The sequence below is a fragment of the Prinia subflava genome, chromosome Z (assembly GCF_021018805.1).
Source record: "Prinia subflava isolate CZ2003 ecotype Zambia chromosome Z, Cam_Psub_1.2, whole genome shotgun sequence".
In the NCBI taxonomy this organism is placed as follows: domain Eukaryota; kingdom Metazoa; phylum Chordata; class Aves; order Passeriformes; family Cisticolidae; genus Prinia; species Prinia subflava.
This window is the reverse complement of record NC_086283.1, coordinates 97837732-97860363: the sequence shown is the minus strand read 5'-3', so window position 1 is coordinate 97860363 and position 22632 is coordinate 97837732. Positions and strand designations below refer to the sequence as shown.

The following is a 22632-nucleotide window of genomic DNA, read 5'->3' as shown; positions in this document are numbered from 1 at the left end:
CTGTGCTCCACTGTGGAGGCTTGTTTTACAGCTTATCACAGAGACCACAGTAAAAACCCCTTAACTGAGTTACAGGTCCTGCACTGAGGTGTTACACAAGCAGCATCAGCAGCTCAGAGAAACAAATGCAGTTTTCTCCCCACCAGGAGAAACTGCATTTGTGAACTCCTAGGCTACACACAGCAGTGGTCTTAGTTTAATGACACTCAAACAACAACCTCACATACATGGTGTAAAGAGACACGTGTGAAGCCATTTTTGGGGTATGTGACACGTTTGGATTCATTGCTGGAATTATATAAAACCTGCATATAGCGTAAAACACTTACCTTTTGAATAAATTTAGACTTCAGGATTGTTTAAAAACTACCCTAAAACAACTCTACTCTATATCAAAATAGTCAGCAGACAACTGGTTTTTTTTTCCCATTCCAGAGAGTATTCTGACAGCAATATTCTTTTTAGAACTGATCTTTCCAAACTGTTATTTGACACTGTCAAACACATCAAAATAGAAACACCATAATTTCTTCAAACTGTAACAGGAACTGCAGCAGCTCTGACTCTTTTGAGTTCAGAGGTTTCATTTCCATTGCATTTTGATTTTGTGCACATACCTCTTGTTTGGCTTCAACATGCTGAATCCGCCAGAATGTAAACCTTCTCATCAACTCTACTCTGTCCTTTTGTTTTTCTAATGCTCGAGTCAGGTTAGCAATTACCTGCAAAAATATTTGTTAACACTATTTCAATAGCTGTGATCACTGTAAGATCAAACAGAATGTTCTTTATGTCTCAGTAATTTTTCACTTAAAGCACTCACTTTTAACAGATGCTTTCTACTGAAACTTCCCCTTACTCTAATCAAGTGAGAAACAAGAACCAGAGTTCAAATCAGAAGTAAAATTCCTGTGGTTTCAACACTCAGATTGTGGCACTTTCATCATGTAGCTTTAGGAGAAATTCAACTAAATTGTTATTTCCACCTACATTTGCTGGTTTCTGAGCTACTTTCTCATAATTAACTGTTACAATAGCATAATATCAGAAGAATTTCTTATTTCAAAGAGAATTTTGATACATCAGAAACATTTATATTAGAGGTTGGTTTCACTTGTCTGAACAGAATAAACAAGCTAAGTTGTTGCTATAAACCAGAAACATCTTATTAAAAATTGTTACTCTCTTTAGAAGTTCTCATGAAAGACATTATACAGGCTCATAGCAATTAAAACATTTGAGAGCAAGATGTCATACTGAACAGACTGCAGCTGGGGACTTTTACCAGCAATCTCTAAATTTAATGAACATATGCAAACAGCTGAAGTTCTCCAATTAAAATTAAGCCAGGTATGATGCAAATTTGGTACACTAAATCTGAATATTACTGCATATTTCTGCCTAACTTCTTAAGCTAGATTCTGTCATCAGCCACATAAGAGCAACTCCAGTGGCCAAGAGTGACTTATCTTGGGACTCTGGGGAATAATGTAAAGTTATTTTAACTACTGCATAAATATTGTTGAGATCAACATTTTATGATAATACATGCTAGCATATGTTAACATTACACTGCATTTTTTACAAGTAATAATCATTGAACATATATCAATGAAGTGAAAGATAGCTAAAATTAAAATAGAAAGCAAATTAAAATGATATATTAATTACTTTTGTTGAAAAAGTGTCATAAAAATCAATTTTTGGTGCTGCATACATGCTGCTATGCACTAGAAATCTTAGACTAAGTCTATTTTTCTTGATTAGAAAAAAAAAGCATCTGAGATTTATAATGTGAAATAAAAATATAATACTATAATACTTGTAATATTTGTGAGGCTGATGGACCTTGGTTTATTTCCATATTAGGATACAGCAGTTTTCATAATTATGGCATGATATACAAAAGCACGGAAGCACTGCCATCTTCCATTCAGGTGGTAGAATAGTAATTTTCTATTCAAACTATTCTTTTGTTAGAAACAGAACTATAAAAAAATAATTTCTTTGGCAGTAGAAAACAAAATAGAGCTTTCAAGGTATCACTGAGAATTATGGCACATGAAATATGACTGACATACAATGATAACCAACCAAGTTAGATGTTTGAAATAACCATGCACATAGGTACTTGTTTACATTGTACATGACTAATCCTGTTATTGTAACGTTACAACATTTATATTTGCTCGGTCTGTAAGATTAGACTGTTTCCAAATGGACACAGAACACCATCTTTATTCATATTTCAACTCCTGCAATGCATGTTTTTTGAAAGAGTAAGTAAGAATTAGAAACCCAAACTCCGTTCAGTGCTCTCAAATATGAGCTTAAATGCTCAGGTTAACAGTAAGAAGACTCAGTTATGATGTGTGACTGAAAACTGCCAAGATTTTATATCCATGTTCACAGTTCTAGTTATTTTGGAAGTTGTTTACACTGTTGATAGCAAGAAAGTGTAAACCAGAGACTTCAAATTCCAATCTTAAATATATGTACAAATATACTTTTTTGTAGAATTCCTAAGAATCCTAAAATAGAGGCTCTTCAAGGTTTATGAGCCTGCTGCCCATTTAGAATTGAGGAAAACTGATCTAATAATTGAAAAGTTAGAGGCTTTTAAAGTGTAAGAGCTAATAGACTCACCTAAGCCTGTGTGATCTTCATGAATTAAATAAGAAACAAGAGTAGACTCTAGATTTAAGAAGCAAACAATGCAAAGTATGCACATACAATGTGTTTTCATTGTTAGTATAGACAACTCTATTACCAACAATCATTATTTTTCTACTATACAGTCTGAATATATTATTCACTTCTCTGTTACTTGCTCAAAAAAGATGTTGTTCAAAGAGGTGGACCAAAAAATTTAGTGTGGATATTTTTAATCAGAGAGGAACTTAAAATACGAAATGAAGTTACTACCTCATCTTTCCTGCTAATAGAGAGTTCATAACTATGAAGTAACTCCTTCAGGTTTTCCACCTCATTCTGCAGTTGTTTCACATGTGTGGCATGTTTCTCTTCCTGTTGTCTCATTTGAAGCTGGTGATGCTGAATCAAATTAAGTTTCCAATTTTTCAGTTCAGTCAGAATATTTGTCTGAAAAGTTAAAAGGATAGCAATGCAGTGAGTTTAAACTATTCCCTCCTCTCTACTATTTTAACTTAAAACACTTGGCAATTAAGGAGACACATATTTACAGTGATACCTTCATTAGAAAGGCTGTCTACAGCTGTAAGTGTTACCAGACACAATGAACCACTGAATCATGATATCTGAACATCCCTAATGGAGACAGATATCCCAAAGTTTTTGAAATATTTTTGAAGACATTCTATGCTATGTATGCTTATGTGCAATATGCAACAACAAAAAGCACCATTCTCCCAGAAATCACACTCTAACTTCTCAACTCACTCCACAATACAATGATATTTGTGCATGATTTTTAAGGATTCCACACAATATAAATACCTTAAGACTTCCACTCCAGAGATCAAGTATGTTTTCTATTTGAGTGACTTTTTCATCTGGTAAAGTCAATTCAGTCACTGTGGTTCTGTTGACTTCTCTTCCATCATGTGTGCACCCCTGAGAGGAAGTTGCTTCTGAAAGAACAGGTTGTTCCATACCAGCCTGCTTCACTGATGTTGAGACTGAAAAGAAAACAAGAGAATAAGGACTGACACTCTAGAAAGGCTAACACATCCACATTCTGGATGGAAGTGAGAAGACAGGCATTCGTAAAAAGAAAATAAAATATTTGTAACATCAGAATCCTCCTTTCCCCAGATAAAAAACCCCAATCCAATTCCAATACATGCCTCCTGGATACATATATTTAAACTGGAAATCCTACTGTAACATTAGTAAATTCAAAAGTACTGCTGCCTTAAAATACAGTATCTTAATATAAGTTAATTTGAAAGAGAATGATCACAGCAAGCACCAAAAATATGGCCAGAAATAATATCTCTAAGTAAAAGCTTCTTGACAATTAACATCTCAGGTCAACAATCTACTAACTTCTGCCTTTTTCCTCAGAAAAGTTCCTTTGTGGTGTTCCTTTACAAATTCATGCCCATGGATATATTTCTATGTTAATATATATTCTCACCCATTTTTCTTAAAGCCTTAAAATTGTTCATTTAATTAGAGTTCAAGTAATTTGAGAAAGGAAGTATATACCATGAATTTTGTCCTTTACACAATAAATCCTCACTTTCAGGAGTTGTGGCTAGGTACCACTGCAATAAAATTTAGTCCCTGCTCAAAACTAGTTTGCATGCATTTGAGCTGAGAATCAAGTTAATATTTAAGTAAACTACTGGTTTATATTTAGTTATTCCTTACAGAAAATATTCTATTTGAGTTGACAACTGAATGAAAGAAAATTAGAATGAATAGGTATTAGCAGATTTGCAATAACAACAAACATGACATCTAAAAAAAAAACCTCTCTTTTTTTCCATAAATAGAGGGAACCTCCAATGTTTTAGCCTTCAGTTGTGAAAACAAATATTTTCTGATAGGTACTATTTTTTGGTTCAACCTAGAAGAGATAAGCTTGTCTGTCACAAAGCGGGATCTTCAGTGGACACTAGAAATTTGTGTTTCTAATTATTTAAGGCAGATCCTGATGGCTGGTATTCTTTTACAGTTATTTTTACCATTAGGTCTCCCTTCCTAAGGAAAGAAGAAGAGGAGCTGTCTGGCTGATACTCCCTGCCACAAAACCACTACACTCATGTGTACAAAAAGGAAATAAGAAGAACTCTGATGCAGAAGCATTTACAACTGCTTTTTGATATTTCTCTCAAGGTAAGACACAACCACACATCATGAAATTAACACCAGCTTGAAGAAGTGCCATCTAAGACACCATTTCTATACACTCAAAGCCCTACCCTATTACAGGAGCAAAAGACTGTAAAGAGATTATTCCTATCACAGAGTATATTAAAATCAGGCTTTAGCTTTTTGTCATTGTTTCTCTTGAAAAAGAAAGAAGCATGGCTAACGTAGTGGCAGAATTTGAATACCTGTTGCTTGTAAAAATCTCTAAAATACATGACATGCCAGACAGATGATCCAGATTACTTGAAATGTATCCAATTTCTGTGATGAAGAATCTGGCTGGCATCTGACAATAAAATTATCTGGCATTATTACCATTGCCAAATATTCACAGTTCTGTCCTTCACCACTTTTCCCCATTCCTGCATGTCACTCCTTTCCTCAGTTGTGCCATGAAATGAATGAAGCTTTGTTTTTATTTTTAAACTTCTACTGCTTGGTTAGGTTACAAAAACATCCAACCTACACAGCACACTTTGTAAGACACCTTCAAAAAAAACCAAACAAACCAACCAAAAAAACCAATCAAACAGAACAAAATGTAACCAATCAAAACAGGATATTAAAATAGGCTGACAACTGCCACAGACTGAGAATCACAGTGTTACTAGTTCATCACTCCTTTCCCCTTAATTCTTCCTATGAACAGATGATCCTAACATAGCTTTCATTTCTCTCATTTACCATAGGATGTGTCATGTCTTCACTGAATTCACCAAGTGTATCTGTTACATGTTTATAACATCACCTTCGAAATTCATCTTGGCCTTCCAGCATTGCCATAAGTTTCTAGTTGTACACATACTAATTTAATTCTTATTTCTAGTGCTCTCCTACTGTCACCTCCATTCCTTCCATAGAATTATATGATGTTATTCAGTTACAGTGCACTAAGGTATCAAGGATATTGGAACCCTTTGGATATGCTAAGTACAGAAATGTACTTTATTAAACAACCTCCACATGCATTTACTGCAACAAATCTCTAGACAGAGGTAATGAAATTAGCTGTTTATCCAGATGTCTGTTACTACTGTTGGGTTTTCTGTGTTGTTCTAGTATCTGACTCTTTCTGCTTTTACTAAGTAAGTAAGCTCAGACAGACTGCTCTCACACATGACATGCTATTAGTGGCCCAAGCTGAGCACAGCAATTTGCTAAAATGTCCTAAGAAGTCTAATGGATATATCCTAAGGATTGGCAGGCCTGAAGAGAAGGAATTTTTCCACTCTTTGCCTATGAGTCATCATTGCACATCTCTGCAAGAAATAATTTACTGCTCTAGTCTTAATAATTTTCAAATTTAATCAACTGAACTGGTAACAAGAACAGGAAATTAGGTTTTGTGTTTCAAAGTTTAAAAACATTTTGACATTGAACTGAATTGAATAGTACAGCATATTTATTCCAATTACTTTTCTTATTTGACTGAATGCTCTTGGGAAGATACTATATATACTTACATTTTCTGCAACAAATAGAGATTAGCAGTAATCAGACTTGTACCATCAAAATGGTAGCATCCAGACCAAAAAAGACTTCATAACCAGAACCTCATTTCAGAAGGCATCACATGGCATTGTGATTGGTCCCAACACCATCCCATGGTGAAGGGGAAAATACACTGTAGACTTGAGAAGCTCTGCAGAAGCAAACTTTCAAGTTTTAACTCCATGCTCAGCACATGTGCAAAATGAAGTTCCACAACTGTAAACCACATTTCATTTTGGTTTACAGTTGTGGAACACTAGCCTAATAATTTATGATTTTGTTATTTTACCACAGTAGCAGCACTAGAGCCAAATGTCAAAAGGCCTGATTTTTAGTATGAACAAGCAAGCAGTGCCAGAAGAATGGAGTTTAACAAAAAAAATTAACTGTCCTTCAGAAACAACCTGGTGAACAATGCCACCTGACCAGCATTAGAAGTATACCATGAAACTTGAATTTAAGCATTAGATATATAGTATTAAACTTGAATTTAACAATTTTCTCACTGTCCTTTCAAAGTCTTGTTATTACCATCATGAACAAAGATGGTATTCTGAAGCTATTAACACTATGGCCAACAGTACCTCAATGTGTAATCACCATCAATCAGTACTAGTGATTGTACAGCAGAGTTTAATATTTTTATCAGATCTCTTCATAAAAGTTGAAATAATCTTTCTACAACTAGATTGTTTCAAGGTCTATCTGAAGGAGGTACCTCTCTCCCAGATTCAGAAAACATAGTGATATTTTGAACAGCAAACATATATTTTGATAAAGTAGCAAAGCAAAGGAAACTTCTTTATACCATGTAATTGACAGAAGCAGGATGAGTTTGTATAAATATTCTTCTGGTCTATTCTGCTCTCTGGGAAGTTCAGAAGCACCTTCTTTACTGCCTTTAATCACTTTTTTTCCATTTTGAAAATAACAGACAAATAGTATTTTGCAGGGTGCTGCCTTTTGCAAAGATAATAAATATCTGAGTCGTCCCTTGTAATGAGGAATACAACTCTTTTAATGAGAACTACAATGCAAAATTTGATCACCACCAAGAGTAAGACTATTTCTTTCCCCTGTTCCATGACAATTAACAAGAGCTTGCAAATTACTATTCTAATTTGATAACACCAGGCATATTAAAAAGACAACACTGTTCAAATATTTCAAGAGAAACAACCAAGGGAATGGGAATTTTGCCTTCTCACTTCTGTGGCCATAAAAAGGCACAGAGACATGACAGGTTACATGTTTCAGCCCCATGTAGTGGTTGGCCCTGGCTGGATCCCAGGCAGCCACCAAAGCCACTCTCTCACCTCTGCAGCTGGAAAGGGAAGAAAAATATAAAGAAGAGTTCGTGAGTTGAGATAAGGACCAGGAGAGATGACTTATCAAATACCATCATGGGCTAAGCAGGCTCTAATTAGAGATACTAATTCAATTTATCACTAAGAAAAATGAGAGCAGGATAAGAAGTAAACTAAGACCTTAAATCCACCTTTCCCTCAACCCTCTCTCATTCCCCCCTCTGCCTCCTGCCCCCTGGCACACAGGGAGGGAATGGGCAGCTCCTTACACTGTTCCTGCTCAGAGGAGCCTTTCCCTGCCCCAGCACACGGGTCCCTCCTGGCAGACCATTCCTCACGAGCCCTGCCCTGGGCAGCAGCTCTGTGAGCAGTGTGGGTCACCCTGCCATGGGACACTCCTCCAGGGACAGGCTGCTCCCTGTGGGCTGCTCTGTCCATGGCTCTGCGGGTCCCTGCTCAGGAGGGGCTTCCCAAGGGGTCACAGCCTCCCTCAGAATCCCAGCTCAGCCCCTGCTTCTCTGCTGACCTTGGAGTGTCCAGAGCTGCTCCTGTCACATATTCTCACTCCTTTCTTCTGTGGTCACAATTACAACTGTCCAAAACTTCTTTTTCTTCTCAAATCCCTTACCACAGAAGTGTTACCACCATTTCAAACTGGCTCAGCCTTGGCCAGCTGCACTCCCATCCTTTGGAGCTGCCAGGGACTGGCTCAGACATGGGGGAAGCTTTGGGCAGCTTCTCACAGAAGCCCTGTAGCACCCCCACTACTAAAGTTTGGATGTGCAAATCCAATACACCCGAGGAAAAAGATTTAAAATAGCATGACCCATCTGAAAGAGTTAAAGAGAGACAAGAGACTGGGTGGCTGGCTACAATTTTCTCTTCAGACAAATATGACACAAAATAGAGTATACAGTCATGTACCAAAAAGGCACAAGAATCTAGTGCTTTGATTCTGACATTCTTTCCTATGAACAGCAGTATTAAATGTCACAAAAATTTCCTTACAAAACAATATTCCACTCAAACTGGGAGACAAAACTCTAAGCAGAGACAGCACTGAGGACAATTAGAATTTGCTCCATAATATAGTCCCACATAGCTGGGTTTGAAATTTTCTACTGCTCTTTTAAGAACATCAACTCAGGTTGAAAAACAGTTCCAGCAGCTGACATTGACTGCTCTACAAATCAAGAGCTCTGCAAGTGTACTTGAATCCTAGCAATCTGTGACTTACAATGTGACTGATCAACAATGGAAAAACATTCAGAGGAGATAAGCACTCTGCTCATGGAGGTCTGGGAAGCATACAGGGAGTGACCAGAACTGTTTTAAAGAAAGTTGAAGTTATCTCAACACAGGAAGGGGCTCTAGGGGGCCTTTGTTTTTGATAAAAGACTGCACCAGCTGAGTGGATCAACTTGTGCAAGTGGCCTTAGTTAATTGGGAACTCTGAACACATTTCTGTGCTAGCCAGACAAGCATGGCTTGGGTCAGCACAGTATAAAAACTAAGCAACCAGCAAAATTAACTTTCAACACAGCAATGGCCTTGAGCTGGCTTTAACCCACACAGACAGCAGCACAGACAGCAACAGGGGACAGCTTGTGTCATGATAGTTCATAGACAGAGACTGGCAAGAGGAGTCACAGCTGCAGATCTGTGTACTGCAGACATTCTGCTCGTGCCCTAACTGCTCATGTAAGTCCTGCTCAGATTTTGGATAACACACAGCTCATGCTAAGGCCTGGTGTATCCTGGGACTGGTGCCACGAGGTCAAGGTGAGAGCAGCAGGTAGGCAGGACTTGATGGACAGAAGGGCTAAAGGTCATTATGCAGCTGCCATCACCTACCTACCAATTGCTATCTCCTGCAGCCTTAATCCTTCCATACGGATTGTCAAGCAGTTGCTTCAAAATCTAAAAACTTAAAGAAATAGTATTGACCAAAGTTACAAGTTGGAAGGTATAAATATGTCACTTCCTCCTCTAGACAACCAGCCATCCACAAAGGTTATAAAACAGAAGACAGAAAGGTAGCTAAATATTTTTATAATTAAATAGAATGATAAAGAAGTTAGTTTAATGTCTGTTTTTCCTGATTATGCTTAACTTCCTAGAGAAGAAATAACACAGGTGTGATTGTTTACTATTTCTTCAGAAGCAAAATTAACAGCAAAGCAAAATTCTCATTCTAAATGCTAGTGACAGAAGCAAACAACACAATCAAAAATAACCATGTTACTAATGCATCACAAGACACTAAGTTTGGAGTCCTAAATACCAAGCAATAAAATAAAACTAGAATAACAGGATCAAACTAAAAGAGCAAGAATGACATTCATGTAGTGACATGATTAGTCATTATACAAACCTTTTAAGGTAATCCTTCCTTCCAAATAATCATTGTTTCAATATGCATTTCTCTATCACAGCAGTACAAACGTGAGAAAAACCAGCTGTGACCCATCAAATTTCAACTAAGTACACTGTATCCCTTTCTCTGTTATTACACCAACCACCTTTAAACATCTGCACCACAAAACACAAAGAACCATCAACACATCAACACTGTCATCTGAAAGTGATGCCAGAGAGAGAACTCCACAGGGAATATGCCTTCCTACACCTCTTGAGCAAAATGCAAATGTACTGCTGTCGTGGTTGCGGGGGAGGTGAATTTTTTCCAGGGGGATGTGGGCAGTCCAATCAGTAATCAGCTTTTCTGCTGGCATCTGGATTGGTCACTCAGAGGTTTGGACACGCCTCTGAGGACACAAAGAGTTAAAAGCAGGACCCCAAGGGGGTTCAGCCTCTTTTTGGATTCCAGTTTCAGCAGAGAGACGTCTCTGGCCTCCTTCCCCTGCCCAGCCACGAGGCTGGGTGGGGGAGGGGAAACACATGGTCGGCTCAGGTAAGCCAGAGCCCCGGGGGGAGAAGAGAGGGGACAGGACTGGAACTGAGCTGCCCCGTCCAGGATGGAGGGGTGGAAAACTGTGGAAGTGCCTTCTGTGTGTGCTCACCCCCCTCACGCCCCAAACTCCGGGAGAAGGTGCCCAGCCACATGGGAGTTGCCCAGCCTGGGAGTGCCTGAGCCTGCACCCTGCCGAGAAAAAACTGTTAACCCTTGCTTGGTAGAAAGAAACTTTTCTTAGACATTGATTCTCATGACTGGTGGTTTCGGAGAGAGAAGGAAGCGGCCTGGGACCGAGATAATAAAGCATGATTGGAAGGAACCCGATGGAAGAATGAGAGGAGTAGCCTTCTGAGCTAGACTTCTCTTGCATAATGTCAGCCATGGACTGAACTTAAGTCTCTTTTGAACATAAACTGCATTTTTGGGTGGATACAGCTGCCCTTGCTTTTGCTACAGTGACTGGCACTTGAAGAGTGGAGCGAGCAGAGAAGAGAGGGGGAGGGTGAGGTGGCGCCCTCTGCCCTCAGGGCAGACCTGCTCCTGGAACCCCGGCCCCTGGGTAAAAAGGGGGAGAGCTCAGCATGCAATCATCCTTAAAAGAGCCCTGTATGCAGCTTTCAGACTATAGACAGCAGTGAGAGCGCTGGACATAGGAAAAAGAGAGTGTCACCCTGGCAGACTTCTCCGGGCAGTGCCACGGGTGACATGAGAACACATAAAGAGTAGACCTGTGTGTTCTAGAGAACAGTCTGTGGTGTGAGAGAGACTCCTCTCTCCCTTGCTGAATTGAAGATTAGTTTGTTTTTGAGTGGTGATTGTTTGATCTAAAACCCAAAGGTTGGTCTGTGAAGAGTGATGTGTGGGGAGGTAGAAACTGGGAGAAGAAATGTTCTAAGAAGTTTTTATTTCTGTCTCTGTGTGTGTTTAAGAGTATTTCTGTCCCTGTTCTTATGTAATGTAATAAAGTTTTGGTGGTTTTTTTGTTTTCAAGATTTAAGCCTGCTCTGCTCTGTACCTGATCACATCCCACAGTAGCTGTTAGGGAAAAAAAACATAATCATGGGTGCATTAACATCTGGCCAGTGCCAACCCATGACAACTGCAAACGAGGTACATATATTTTTCAAACTGAAGCTATTAAAAAATGTAAGTCATAAAAGTTGTGTCATTGTTCTTGTAAGCTGAACACACAGCCTTGGTCATACTACCTGGAGCCTTATGGTGACTGGCATCATCTATTATCCTTAAAACTCTGTCAGGAGATCTCAGCTCTGGTGCAGGCTCTGGCAACCTTGAGACACACGGTTCAAACCTCGGAGTCACTACAGTATATTCAAACAGCTCCTCATATTCATCCTGTTGCAAAGTGGTGACAAAGAATTATAAAACTACAATTACATCTTTAAAAGTTAGGCATATGCAAGAAGTGCAAATTATTTTCTATAGTTTTGAGAGACTTCTTTTTTATTGTTATGGTGAAAGCTAAGAGGATTTCCCTTAAAGTTGCAAAAGTGAGCTGTTTAGTAATTTAATTTTCTCTTGTTTAATGTTCACATTCCTTTGATTACAACTATATGCACTGCCATAGTTGCACAGGAGGACTCTGCCAGATGTCACCATTGGATACTACAATAGGCATCTAAAACAAGAACGGGAAAAAAATTCCAGTCCCACATCATGTAAGTTATTAACTGGCCATTATTATTTCTAATCACTACTTCTAGTGCTCCAAAGAAAAACATGTATTTTTATAGTCATGACAAAGATGCTACTGAACCTAGTCACACTTCAAATTTTCTAACATTACAATTTGTTGGGTGGAAGTTGTAAAGCCAATAATCAACAGAGATTTAGTTATACACTATTTTGTTTAGAGTGGATATAATTATTCTCACCTTATATTATTTACTTTTTAAATTATACAGGTATATGGAATGTGTATATATAACTTAGAAAGAAGCTTTCCTATTAAGAAGCTATAAACCCATCTAACTGGTACCTGGCATTATACTATGCACCAAACAAAGCCAATTAATATTTTTTTGAAACCTTCTAATGAAACAGATTTTCAGGATGGAGGTATTTAGTGTTCATTGAAACTCTAAATAATTTGTATTATAGCTTAAATATACAAACTAGTAATTAATTTAAAAGGTTCCAGTACCAGTTACATACTAAAACAATCAAATATACTAAATATACTAAATAAATATTTGGAAAACAATGCCCATTGGAAAATACTAAACCAGGTCACTAGCAGCTGTTTTTTCTTCACTTAGTATTATCACATTAGTTATGTTCAGTACTCTAATGAGGTCAAACCTCAGAAACCAAGTGTGAATTAAAAAATTAATTTCTTCTTCAACCTGGGGAAAGTTAGAGTGAAAACAGTTAAAGGTACCAATTACATACAATATGTTTTTGATTCTAACAACTGAAAAGGATAATACTTCAAAACTCTCAGTTAACTTCTATATTTTTGTGTTTCAGCTAATTAGAGAATTTAAGAAGATAGGTTTGGTACATTTTATCTTAATTCTAGTTTCCATTTAAATGTCCATTTCCCATCTTCTAATCTATCATGTTCAAAGTAAAAGCCTAAATAAATGTATACGAAGCTATACAATTACAAATACATGATGTATCTTCTGGATAAGCAGGTGTGTCATATTCCATGTAAAAGGTATAGTTAGCTGCAAATCTTGTTAGTTAACTTGTTAGTTACCAAATTTTCTACAGCCATATCTTTGTAAATGTATACTGTTTAGGTTTTTTAAGACAACAAAAGTAGAAAACATATCTTCAGATCTGTTACTCAATCAGGAACTACACAGAATCATACAAAACTCCCCCTAGCAAAATTTCAGCTGAGTAAAAAAGCCAATATTATTAGCCTTAACTAATATAAATGAAATTATTCTGCAGAAGATGTCAGATCACACTTTTGTCTTCTTCTAAGAGATCACGTAACCAAATAGCAACTTAAATTCTTCCCCCCAAAACAAGTCAGTTCTCAGACAGAGCTGATCCAGCTGCTTCAGTGACTATCAAAGGACCTAGTAGGTTAGATGTCAGGTGCAAGTGAGTGTCTCAGGTTGAGTCACCCAATTTATTCATTATCACACAATCTGTCCTGCTACAGACAGCCTAGCATTCAAAATACATGTATCAAGTTATGGCAGGAAACTTCTTTCAAGTTCTAACTCTTATTAAAACTCTAAGAATCTACTCTGTACAGAAATACGCACGCTTACGACCCAACAGAAAGTGTCAAAAGACAGCATCCAGTGACAAATCTGGAAATAAATGTTTATAAATTACAATATTACAACACTGTTGAAATGCAGTTGAAAGGCAAATACTAAAGAAAGTACAGTACCCCAGCTGTAATCAGAAATTTAGACACACAAAAAAAATAATCCTGGAGACAGCAGTGGGAATATGTATGGAAACACTGAGTGATTAAGTGTATTACCTCAATCTTAAATACTCCAACAAGTATGCTGCAACTGGAATGCCATATTGACCAGTGCACTTAAAATAATATCATAATAAAATAAAATTAACAATATATCTTTGGTTTACTATCTTGGTTCTGCTTTAAACAAAACTTTCAAGCTGTTTTGTCAATTGTTAACAACTCTGTTCATGTATAAAACTAGAGGAATATAGTTCTATGACGTGAAAGTCAGTGGAGTTTTGACTATTTAATGCCTTGGTTTTGTAGAAGTAAATGGAGTAATGCAACAACCAAATGGCAACAAAAAATCAGATTTTTCTGATAGCTTTTCCTATTTTTTAAACAAAAACCTACAGATACTGTAAAGGATTGTAGCCAAGGTTACTAAACAATATGGTAAGAACAGATTGAATGGATAAACTTTTGCACAACCCAATAAATGGAAATGAAAAATCTCTAAGAGACAGTGTATCTCTTTGTAAGAAAATACTAATAATCTGGTCTCTATTTAAAAGCAACACATTATTAAAAAGGCCCAACGAAACAAAACAGAACAGACCTTCCGAAATTTTCTAAAGGGAGTAGAGTACTTCCCTGTTGACATTCCTATTGATCAGCTGTGACCTCAGTGCTCTTTTTCAACAGTAACAAACTCCCACCAGGGGCAGCTTTGGGCTTGTCTAGTTTGGAGAAAAGGAGGCTGAGGGGCCTCCTTGTTCTGTACAGCTTCCAGAGCAGGGGGAGTGAGAGGAGATGTCCATCTCTTACCCCTGGGATCCAGTGATGGAATGAGTGGGAATGGTTCAAAACTGTGTCAGGGAGGATCAGATTTGACATTAGGAAGCATTTTTTTACCAAGAGGCCAATCAAACACTGGAATTGCCTATGGAATTTTCCTTATGGAGAGTGTTTGATGCCACGAGCCCCTCTAATAACATGCTTTAACTTTTGGTCAAACACAAAATGGTCAGGCAGTTTGGCCAATGATTGATGTAGGTCACTTGCAACTGGAAATACTCTTCTCTAGACATGTTCTCATTCACAAAACTCCTTAGTATAAGTTTATCATTCTCTATAAAGTGGCCTTAGAGGCTCCTTGATAATCAATTCGGTAATAACAGAAAATTCTGGTCCTTCAAAATTTGTAGCATGATGCTTTTATCTTGTTCTCTGACTAGAAAAAGCATTGGAAGCACAGATGTATTAACAAAGATTATGAAAACTTTCCTAAACAAAGATTATGAAACCTTTTCCATAAGATACAAGCACAACTAGAGAAGTACATGAGCTGCAGAAATGAATTGCCTCTAAATATGTTGTTTAAAAGGTGCAAGTCAATCCAAGCAGTAAAAAAAGAAAGAAGAAACCCCCTTAATTAAACAGGGCTGCAGCTGCATGTGCCCATTTCACCAGTTGACAAATATGGAGATGCACTTCTACAGGGCAACTAGCAAAACATGTTATTGTCAAAACTATCTTGGTTTGGACTGTATCCTATCAAAGGAAAAAACCACAACTCTACTACTCAAATAGGAATAACCAATTATTAAATGATGCAAATCTGCTGCTTTCAAGAGAATAGTACAAAGACTTTATCCAGTATCATTGCATCCTCTTGAAAGAAGGATGAGCACAGAAAAGGAAACCTCCCAGTATTATAGTTACAGCATATCCTGGTGTATTGGACTTAGCAAGTAGAATAAAAAAAAACAAAACCAAAAAGCAATAATTTCCTTTCTGTGATTAACTTGGCCATAATAGTACTCCAAGGGAAATAAACCCATTTTAAAAAAATCAGTTTTTACAACATCATGGGGAAAGCATAAAATATAGTTACTCTTCATCTCTTAAAATAACGGGTTTCTCTCCTACTGTGTCAAATTCTGGCTTCTTGATATGACTTAATACAAATAAAGAATAACACTAGGAAAAAAAGGTACTGCAGCTGATCAAACTCTGTAGATAAGAATTTTTACATAAATTTTTTGTGAAATGCATGAGAGGGATCTAACTGAATATATTTTAGTATTAGTTTTTTTGTGGTCTACTTTGTGTATTTTCACTAACATTTTTATTATTTTTCTGCATATGTAAAATATAAAAAAGATGACCATTTAGTTAGATTTCCTTGTAGTTATCCTTTGCCAAATAAAGTGCCATGACAGTAAATCAAATGATATTGCCTCTCTCCTACCTGAGGATCTGGAGAAACAGAACTGTCCTGAACAAAGTCTTTTGGCAAAACTGGACTTGTGCGTTTATCTTCATCAGATGACATTGTGCACAAAGTAAATCTATAAAACAGTAGAAGCTGAACTTCATTTTTCAGTTCCAGTATGTAAACATATATTCACCAACATTTCTCCCAGAAACAGATTCTGTTGTAACAACTGGATCAATGCCCATTCTGTGCACTAAACTGATTGAATAGTCTCATTATATAATGCTAGGCTGGAAAATTATCCAAACCATACTCAAAATCATGGGAATACTTTCATTAACTTACAAGAAAACAAGGGAAGACCCCAAAGCAACAATGTCAGTTGCTGCAGTTACAGATACACTCCTGTGTCAATCTCTCATTCTTATTCACACTGTATTGTTTCTGAGTTTATCAGAACAAACTGAACTGTTTGTTCTGATAAACTCAGAAACTACTGAGTTTGAACTGTTTCAGTACAAAATTCCTACAGAGCAATATAAGAATGCATAAACTACACTGTGCCCACCCACTACATGACCTCGACCACAGCCCAAGATAAGATGGTGTCCTGAACACTCCTGTTCAATACCCTGTAGCTTACTGGTCAGCCTCAGTCTCCAATCATTTTTTGAGTTACAGGAAGACAAACAGATATGGCAGGACAAGTAATACCTTAGGTTCAATAAATATCAATCATTCCAGCAATTTCTTAGCAAGACAGTGAGGCATTCTTTGAATATTTGGGAAGTAGGTGATGTTGAAGAATTGATAAGAAGCTTGAAGACCTTGTGAAAGATATGTATATCTTTTAATCTACTACAGCCTTGAATTGGTCCTTCAGTGAAGAACTGAAGCTCTTGTGATAAGATTTGACAGAATAAAGGGAAAAAGACTCTAAAGGATATGGCAGAGTATTTCACAGAGGGAAAGATGAAAGAAATCACAAAATGAGGGGAAACTGAGTATGAAGCAAGGTGAATTTGTTAATGAAGGAATGGCAGAGTGATATAGGTGCCTGATACACATGAAAGACAATTAGACACATTGAGCAAGGAGTTGTCAGGAGAGAAGGCATACCATCGTAAATAACCAGAGGAACTGACTGACTCTACAATGTAGCAAACAACTTGCAAGGAAAATTTATTTTTAGAGAGATCTTTACAACTGTCAATTATAATATTCTTGTTTCTTAAACAGATGCATTTTCTGACAAAACCGTAATTTTTAAATTGCTAGTTGTGCTACGATAAAACTGGCAGGAATATCCTACTTAAACACCATCAATGTTTCTCAAAGTATAAAAACCCCCCACAGATCTCTCGATAAGAATACAGAAAGAAATTATCCTTTTGCTCTTTGAGCTGTTCTAAACACTCATTTTCCCTGCACCACAAAAGCTCTCTCTGCCATGGATATATTTACACCTTTCAGAATGGCAAGCTCATTTCTGTGATGATGATGGATATTTAAAATATGGTATAAAGACAACCTCAAGTGGTGAGATTTCCTGTAGCTCAAGGTTCAAAAGACACGATTATCATCTTCCTACTTCCTGCTGAGCCCTCATACACCAATTTTCTGAGTACAAAAAATGGAGTCTAATGAAGGTTTAGAGTGTACTTTTTATTCCTGTATATCTGTGTGTAGATGACAGAAGCAATACTACCTTTGTCAGCTCCGCCTTTTTCACTGCCTCCTGGTCTGATAAGTTTCTTCTTTCCTCTCTCACATGAATTATTCCGTGGTTTTAGCCTCTCTACATAATGGAATAGCTCTATACTAGCACTCTGCCTTCTTTTAGCTGATAAATTCTATCAGTACCAAAAAATACTTCTGTAATCCTAAGAAGTCAACTTCAACTTCATATACTTTCCTACACAGTTTCTCAAAGAGTAGATCCTGACTACTCTTGAAGCCCTGGATCTGTTCAAAGATGTGTGTACATTAGTGAAAATCACAAAGAACCAACTACCTATCACTTCCAGGAATTATATGTGTATTTGCAGCCAGAAGTTACAAATATTGTTATACCTTCCTTTCTCAGTACACTTCAAAAGAACGAAAGTACTGATTTTTCTGAGAAACAGGATGGCAAATGGAGCTCCATGGAAGTGAAGAAAAATGTAATGAAGAAGAAAAAAAAGGTACTTACTGAAAAGTTTCTTCAACAACTTAAGACCACTGTCCTGACTTCTGTTTTCAGTTCTCTAAGACCATGCCCCTGACATGCAATAGTAGATATAGTTCTTTACTTATCACTGAAACTACTCTCTGGTCTTCCAAAATTCAAAAGGTTCCTTAATCACAAGAGATAAAGCAAGGTCACTCCTCACAAGGCTTCCCCTCAAGGCCCTTCACCACCTTCACTGCCCTCCTTTGGACACTCCCCAGTAATTTTATATCTCTCTTTTACTGTGGCACCAGAGCTGCCCCAGCACTGGAGCTGAGGCTGCCCCAGAGCAGAGCAGAGCAGAGCAGGACAATGCCCTCCCTTGCCCTGCTGATGCTGTCCCTGATGTCCCCAGGACACGAGTGGCCCTCCTGGCTGCCAGGGCTCTGCTGGCTCATGGTGACCTTGCCATCCACCAGACCACTTCAGTGGGGCTGCTCTCCACCCTCTCATTTTCCAGTTTGTTCATACCCTGTCCCAGGTGGCTTTTCTGCCTTTGAGGAAACCAACAGCCCTACCCACTTTAGTACCATCAACAAACTTACTTAGTTTACCTTCAACAGCTGCATCCAAGTCAATTAGGAAGATGTTAAAAAGCAGCAGGCTTAAGATGGAGCCCCGTGGAACCCCCTAGGTCATCACGGTGATGTTGCCCCATTCACTGCAACCCTCTGAGCACGACCTGAGTCAGTTGCTCACCCACCACATGATGTGTTATCCAGCTGTGTGTGCTGGACACTTTGTCCAGAAGGATCCTTCTGGAGAGACAGCACCAAAAGCTCCACTGAAATCCAAAAAGATCACATTGACTGGCTTCCCTTGATCAAGCAGGTGGATCACCATGACATAAAAGGGAATCAAGTTTCTCAGGCAGGACCTTCTTCTCAAGAACCCATGCCGGCTGTGATTGACTGCATCCATGTTGCAGACTGAAGAAAATAATTCATCTCTGCCTTGTCCATGTCTCTGTTTGTGAGGTGACCATCCTCATCATGTAACAGGCTCGTGTTATTTCTGGACTGCTTATTATTATTGACATACTTTTAAAAACTAGTTTTTCTGTCCTCCACAATACTGGTCAACTTCAAGTTTAACTGAGCTCTGGCCACATGAATTTCCTGTTTACCATGGAGAGCTGAATCTCTGTATTTCTCCCATGTAATCTGACATTGCTTCCACTGGGTATATGCTTTCCTTTTTTGACTCAGCTTCAGAAGAAGATCCCTGCTCAGCCAAGCTGGCCTAAGAATAACTTGTCAGCTTTGATCTCAGTGAACAAGCACTAAGTACCACAAAATACCGGATAAGTTTCTAAAAGAGAAATCAAGGGATATTAAGACACCACATCTGGGTCAACAAGCTAATTTGCTAAGCTGCAAATCATTATACAAGATTGTGAAAGACAAGTGGGAAGAACATCCTCAGACTTACCAGGTTCTTCTAAACTTACCCAAGCATCTGTCAAAAAATATGTCTTACCTCATTAAAGAAAGATTCCTGCTAACAGCAGCAGTTTCTTGTAAACCATAAGCATACAACTGCAACTGTAAGACTGCTACTTTTAAGAGACAGGATGCAACTCTAAAGACCTTGGTCTGACTCACCATCATTGCTCTCCTCCTCAATTTTGAATTAATTAAGCTATGCTTAGGTTTTTGTGGGTCTGGCTTTAACTAAAGGGGATGCTTTCCAAATATTTTAGTGTTTCATTTGGATCAGAGGCTACATCAGCTAAGATGTAGATCAACAGCTAAGAAAGAGAATCATGTAGTGGGTAAGGTCAGAACAGACCACAATGGGTCATCTAGTCCAACCCTCCTGCTTAAGCAAGGTCATTCTAGAGCACGTGGTACAGGATTGCATCCAGGTGGTTCTTCTCTCTCCAATGAGGGAGACTTCACAATCTCTCTGAGCGATCTGTTCCAGTGTACCATCACCTGCATAATAAAGTTCTTCCTCATGTTCAGGTGGAACTTCCTGTGTATCAGTTTCTGCCCATTACATCTCGCCCTATTGCTGGGCACCACTAGGAAGAGCCTGGTTCCACTGCCTTGGAACCCTCCCTTCAGATAATTATAGACATGGATGAGATCTCCTCTCACTTGTCTCTTCCTGAGGCTGAACAGGCCCAGCTCCCCCTGCCTTTCCTCTTAAGAGAGATGCTCCAGACCCCTCATCATCTTTGTAGCCTCTGCTCCAGGAGCTCCGTGTCTCTCTTGTCCTGAGGAGCCCAGAACTGGACACAGCACTCCAGCTGAGGCCTCACCAGAACTGAGTACAAGGGCAGGATCACCTTCCATGCAGTGACCTTCCTAATGTCCCCAGGATCCCTTTGGCTTTCTTGGCCACCAGGACACGCTGCTGGCTCATGGACAGCTCGTTGTCCACCAGGACCCCCAGGTCCTTCTCCTCAGAGCTGCTCCCCAGCAGGTCAGCCCAAGGTGCCTGGGGTTGTTCCTTCCAGGAGCAGGACCCTGCACTTCCCTTTGCTGAATTTCAGATGGTTCTTCTCTGCCCCTCTCTCCAACCTGCCGAGGTCCTTCTGAAGGGCTGCACAGCACTCCAGGGTATCACCACTCCTCCCAGCTTTGTGTTCTCAGTGAATTGCTGAGCAGGCATCTGCCCCTTCATCTGTGACATGGATGAACAAGTTAAACACTTCTGGGCCCAGTACTGAACCCTGGGGGACACCGCCAGTGACAGAACTACACCTCCTGCCAGAAGAGGCAGGACATATTCGCTCCCTTTAGCTGCACCCCTTGCAAAGCAGCGCTGCTCACGCTTTTAACACTCCTCCTTTAGCGCTCCTCACTACAGCGGCCCCGCAGCTGCCCCGACGCCGGCAGCGCCAGCAGCGCTGAGACCGCCGCTGCCATGGCACCCGGGGACAACAGCGACAATCCGCTCAGTGTCCCACAGAAAACAGGAAGGCACAGGGGTGGCCAGACAGCGGGGAATACGGTAGATTAAGAAGAGACTCTCCTTTTCATTTCTTATACAGGGCTTGTAAGGCGACCAGCCCAACCAGCGTGCAGGGTGTGCCCACTGCCACCCTCAGGAAACTCGGGTGGGGTTGCGGGCGGCAGCGCGGCCCCCGGGCAGGAGCAGGGGTGCTGTGGGAAGGACGGCGCGGCCCCGGCCCCCCCCGCTCACCTGCGGGCCCCGGCCGTGCCGGCCGCCGGCACCGACGGTTTCAAACTGCCGGAGCGGAAGAGGAACCACCCCTGCCATAGGCTCCGCGCGCCTCCGCAAGGCGCGCTCCGATTGGGCGGCTTGGCCGCGAAACGGCCAATCGGCTCGCCAGGCCGGGGGCGCGCGCGCCGCCGGCCCCGCCCCTCCCGGCGGCCGCTCCTGCCGCGCGCTGATTGGCGGGGCCGGCGCGGGGGCGCGCGGGGCGGGGCGGTGCCCTGCCGTGGTGGCGCCGGGCGGGCACCGGGAGTGCTGGGCTTGGGTTCCGCGGGCCCGCGGGCCCGGTCCGCATGCCCGGTCCGCGCCCCGCATTCCCGATCCGAGCTCCGCATTCCCGATCCGCGTTCCCGGTCCGCGCCCCGCATTCCCGATCCGCGTTCCCGGTCCGCTCCCCGCATTCCCGATCCGCGTTCCCGGCCCGCGCCCCGCGTTCCCAGTCCGGGCCCTGCGCCGGCCGCCACAGCCGTGTGCGGTGGCCTTGGCCGTGCTGAGGAGGGGACCGTGCCAGATTAAAAGCTTTAGTGGGGGAGTCTGCGTCTCTCCGTGGCTGCTGAGGGACGTTCCTGTGGAGAATGAAGATTAAAAAAAAAGGAATGGAAGAAAGAGAGGGTTGCTTGGTGGAATTCCTTCATAAATGCTTCCGTCTGTGCTAATAATGAAGCCGTAACCCGTCTCCGAGCAGGGGTTTTGAGCAGTTTGTGCAGCAGTGCTGCAGAAGGAGGTGTTGGCGTGTGGTTTTCAGCATTTCTCTCCAGGGCAGGCTTCCCTGACAGCTTTGTGTGGGCGGGATGGATTCGGAGCTGAATCCCCGTGTGCCGCACACCCCGCCTGAGGCAAATAAAACTCCCCCTGCTGCCTTCTCAGGGCTGTAACAAAGAAATACAACGGCGGGTTTTAAAGGTTTTAACATCAAGGAGGAGGAAGAGAGTCCTTCCGTTTCCCAGCCCTCTTTTAACTTGATACTGTCGTATCTTGATCTTTCTGTAGTGCAAACTGTGACACTGAAAATGATGCAGTATTATTTCAAAGTTATTT

General features: G+C 40.2%; 1 protein-coding gene across 2 annotated transcripts in view; it reads right to left on the bottom strand.

Moving 5' to 3' along the window:
- POC5 (POC5 centriolar protein) overlaps positions 1-22432 on the bottom strand; it is a 30907-nt gene extending 8475 nt beyond the window's left edge. Inside the window, exons 1-6 of one of the 2 annotated variants that reach the window (XM_063422759.1) lie at positions 21562-22432; positions 16230-16329; positions 11784-11931; positions 3478-3659; positions 2926-3102; positions 618-722 (exon numbers count right to left, since the gene is read on the bottom strand). In XM_063422759.1, the coding sequence (XP_063278829.1) occupies positions 618-722; positions 2926-3102; positions 3478-3659; positions 11784-11931; positions 16230-16329; positions 21562-21995 (1146 nt within the window). In that variant the 5' untranslated portion in view covers positions 21996-22432. The remainder of the gene's footprint in view (positions 1-617; positions 723-2925; positions 3103-3477; positions 3660-11783; positions 11932-16229; positions 16330-21561) is intronic. The other variant, XM_063422760.1, reaches the window with a different exon arrangement.
- Between the last annotated feature and the right edge of the window lie 200 nt (positions 22433-22632).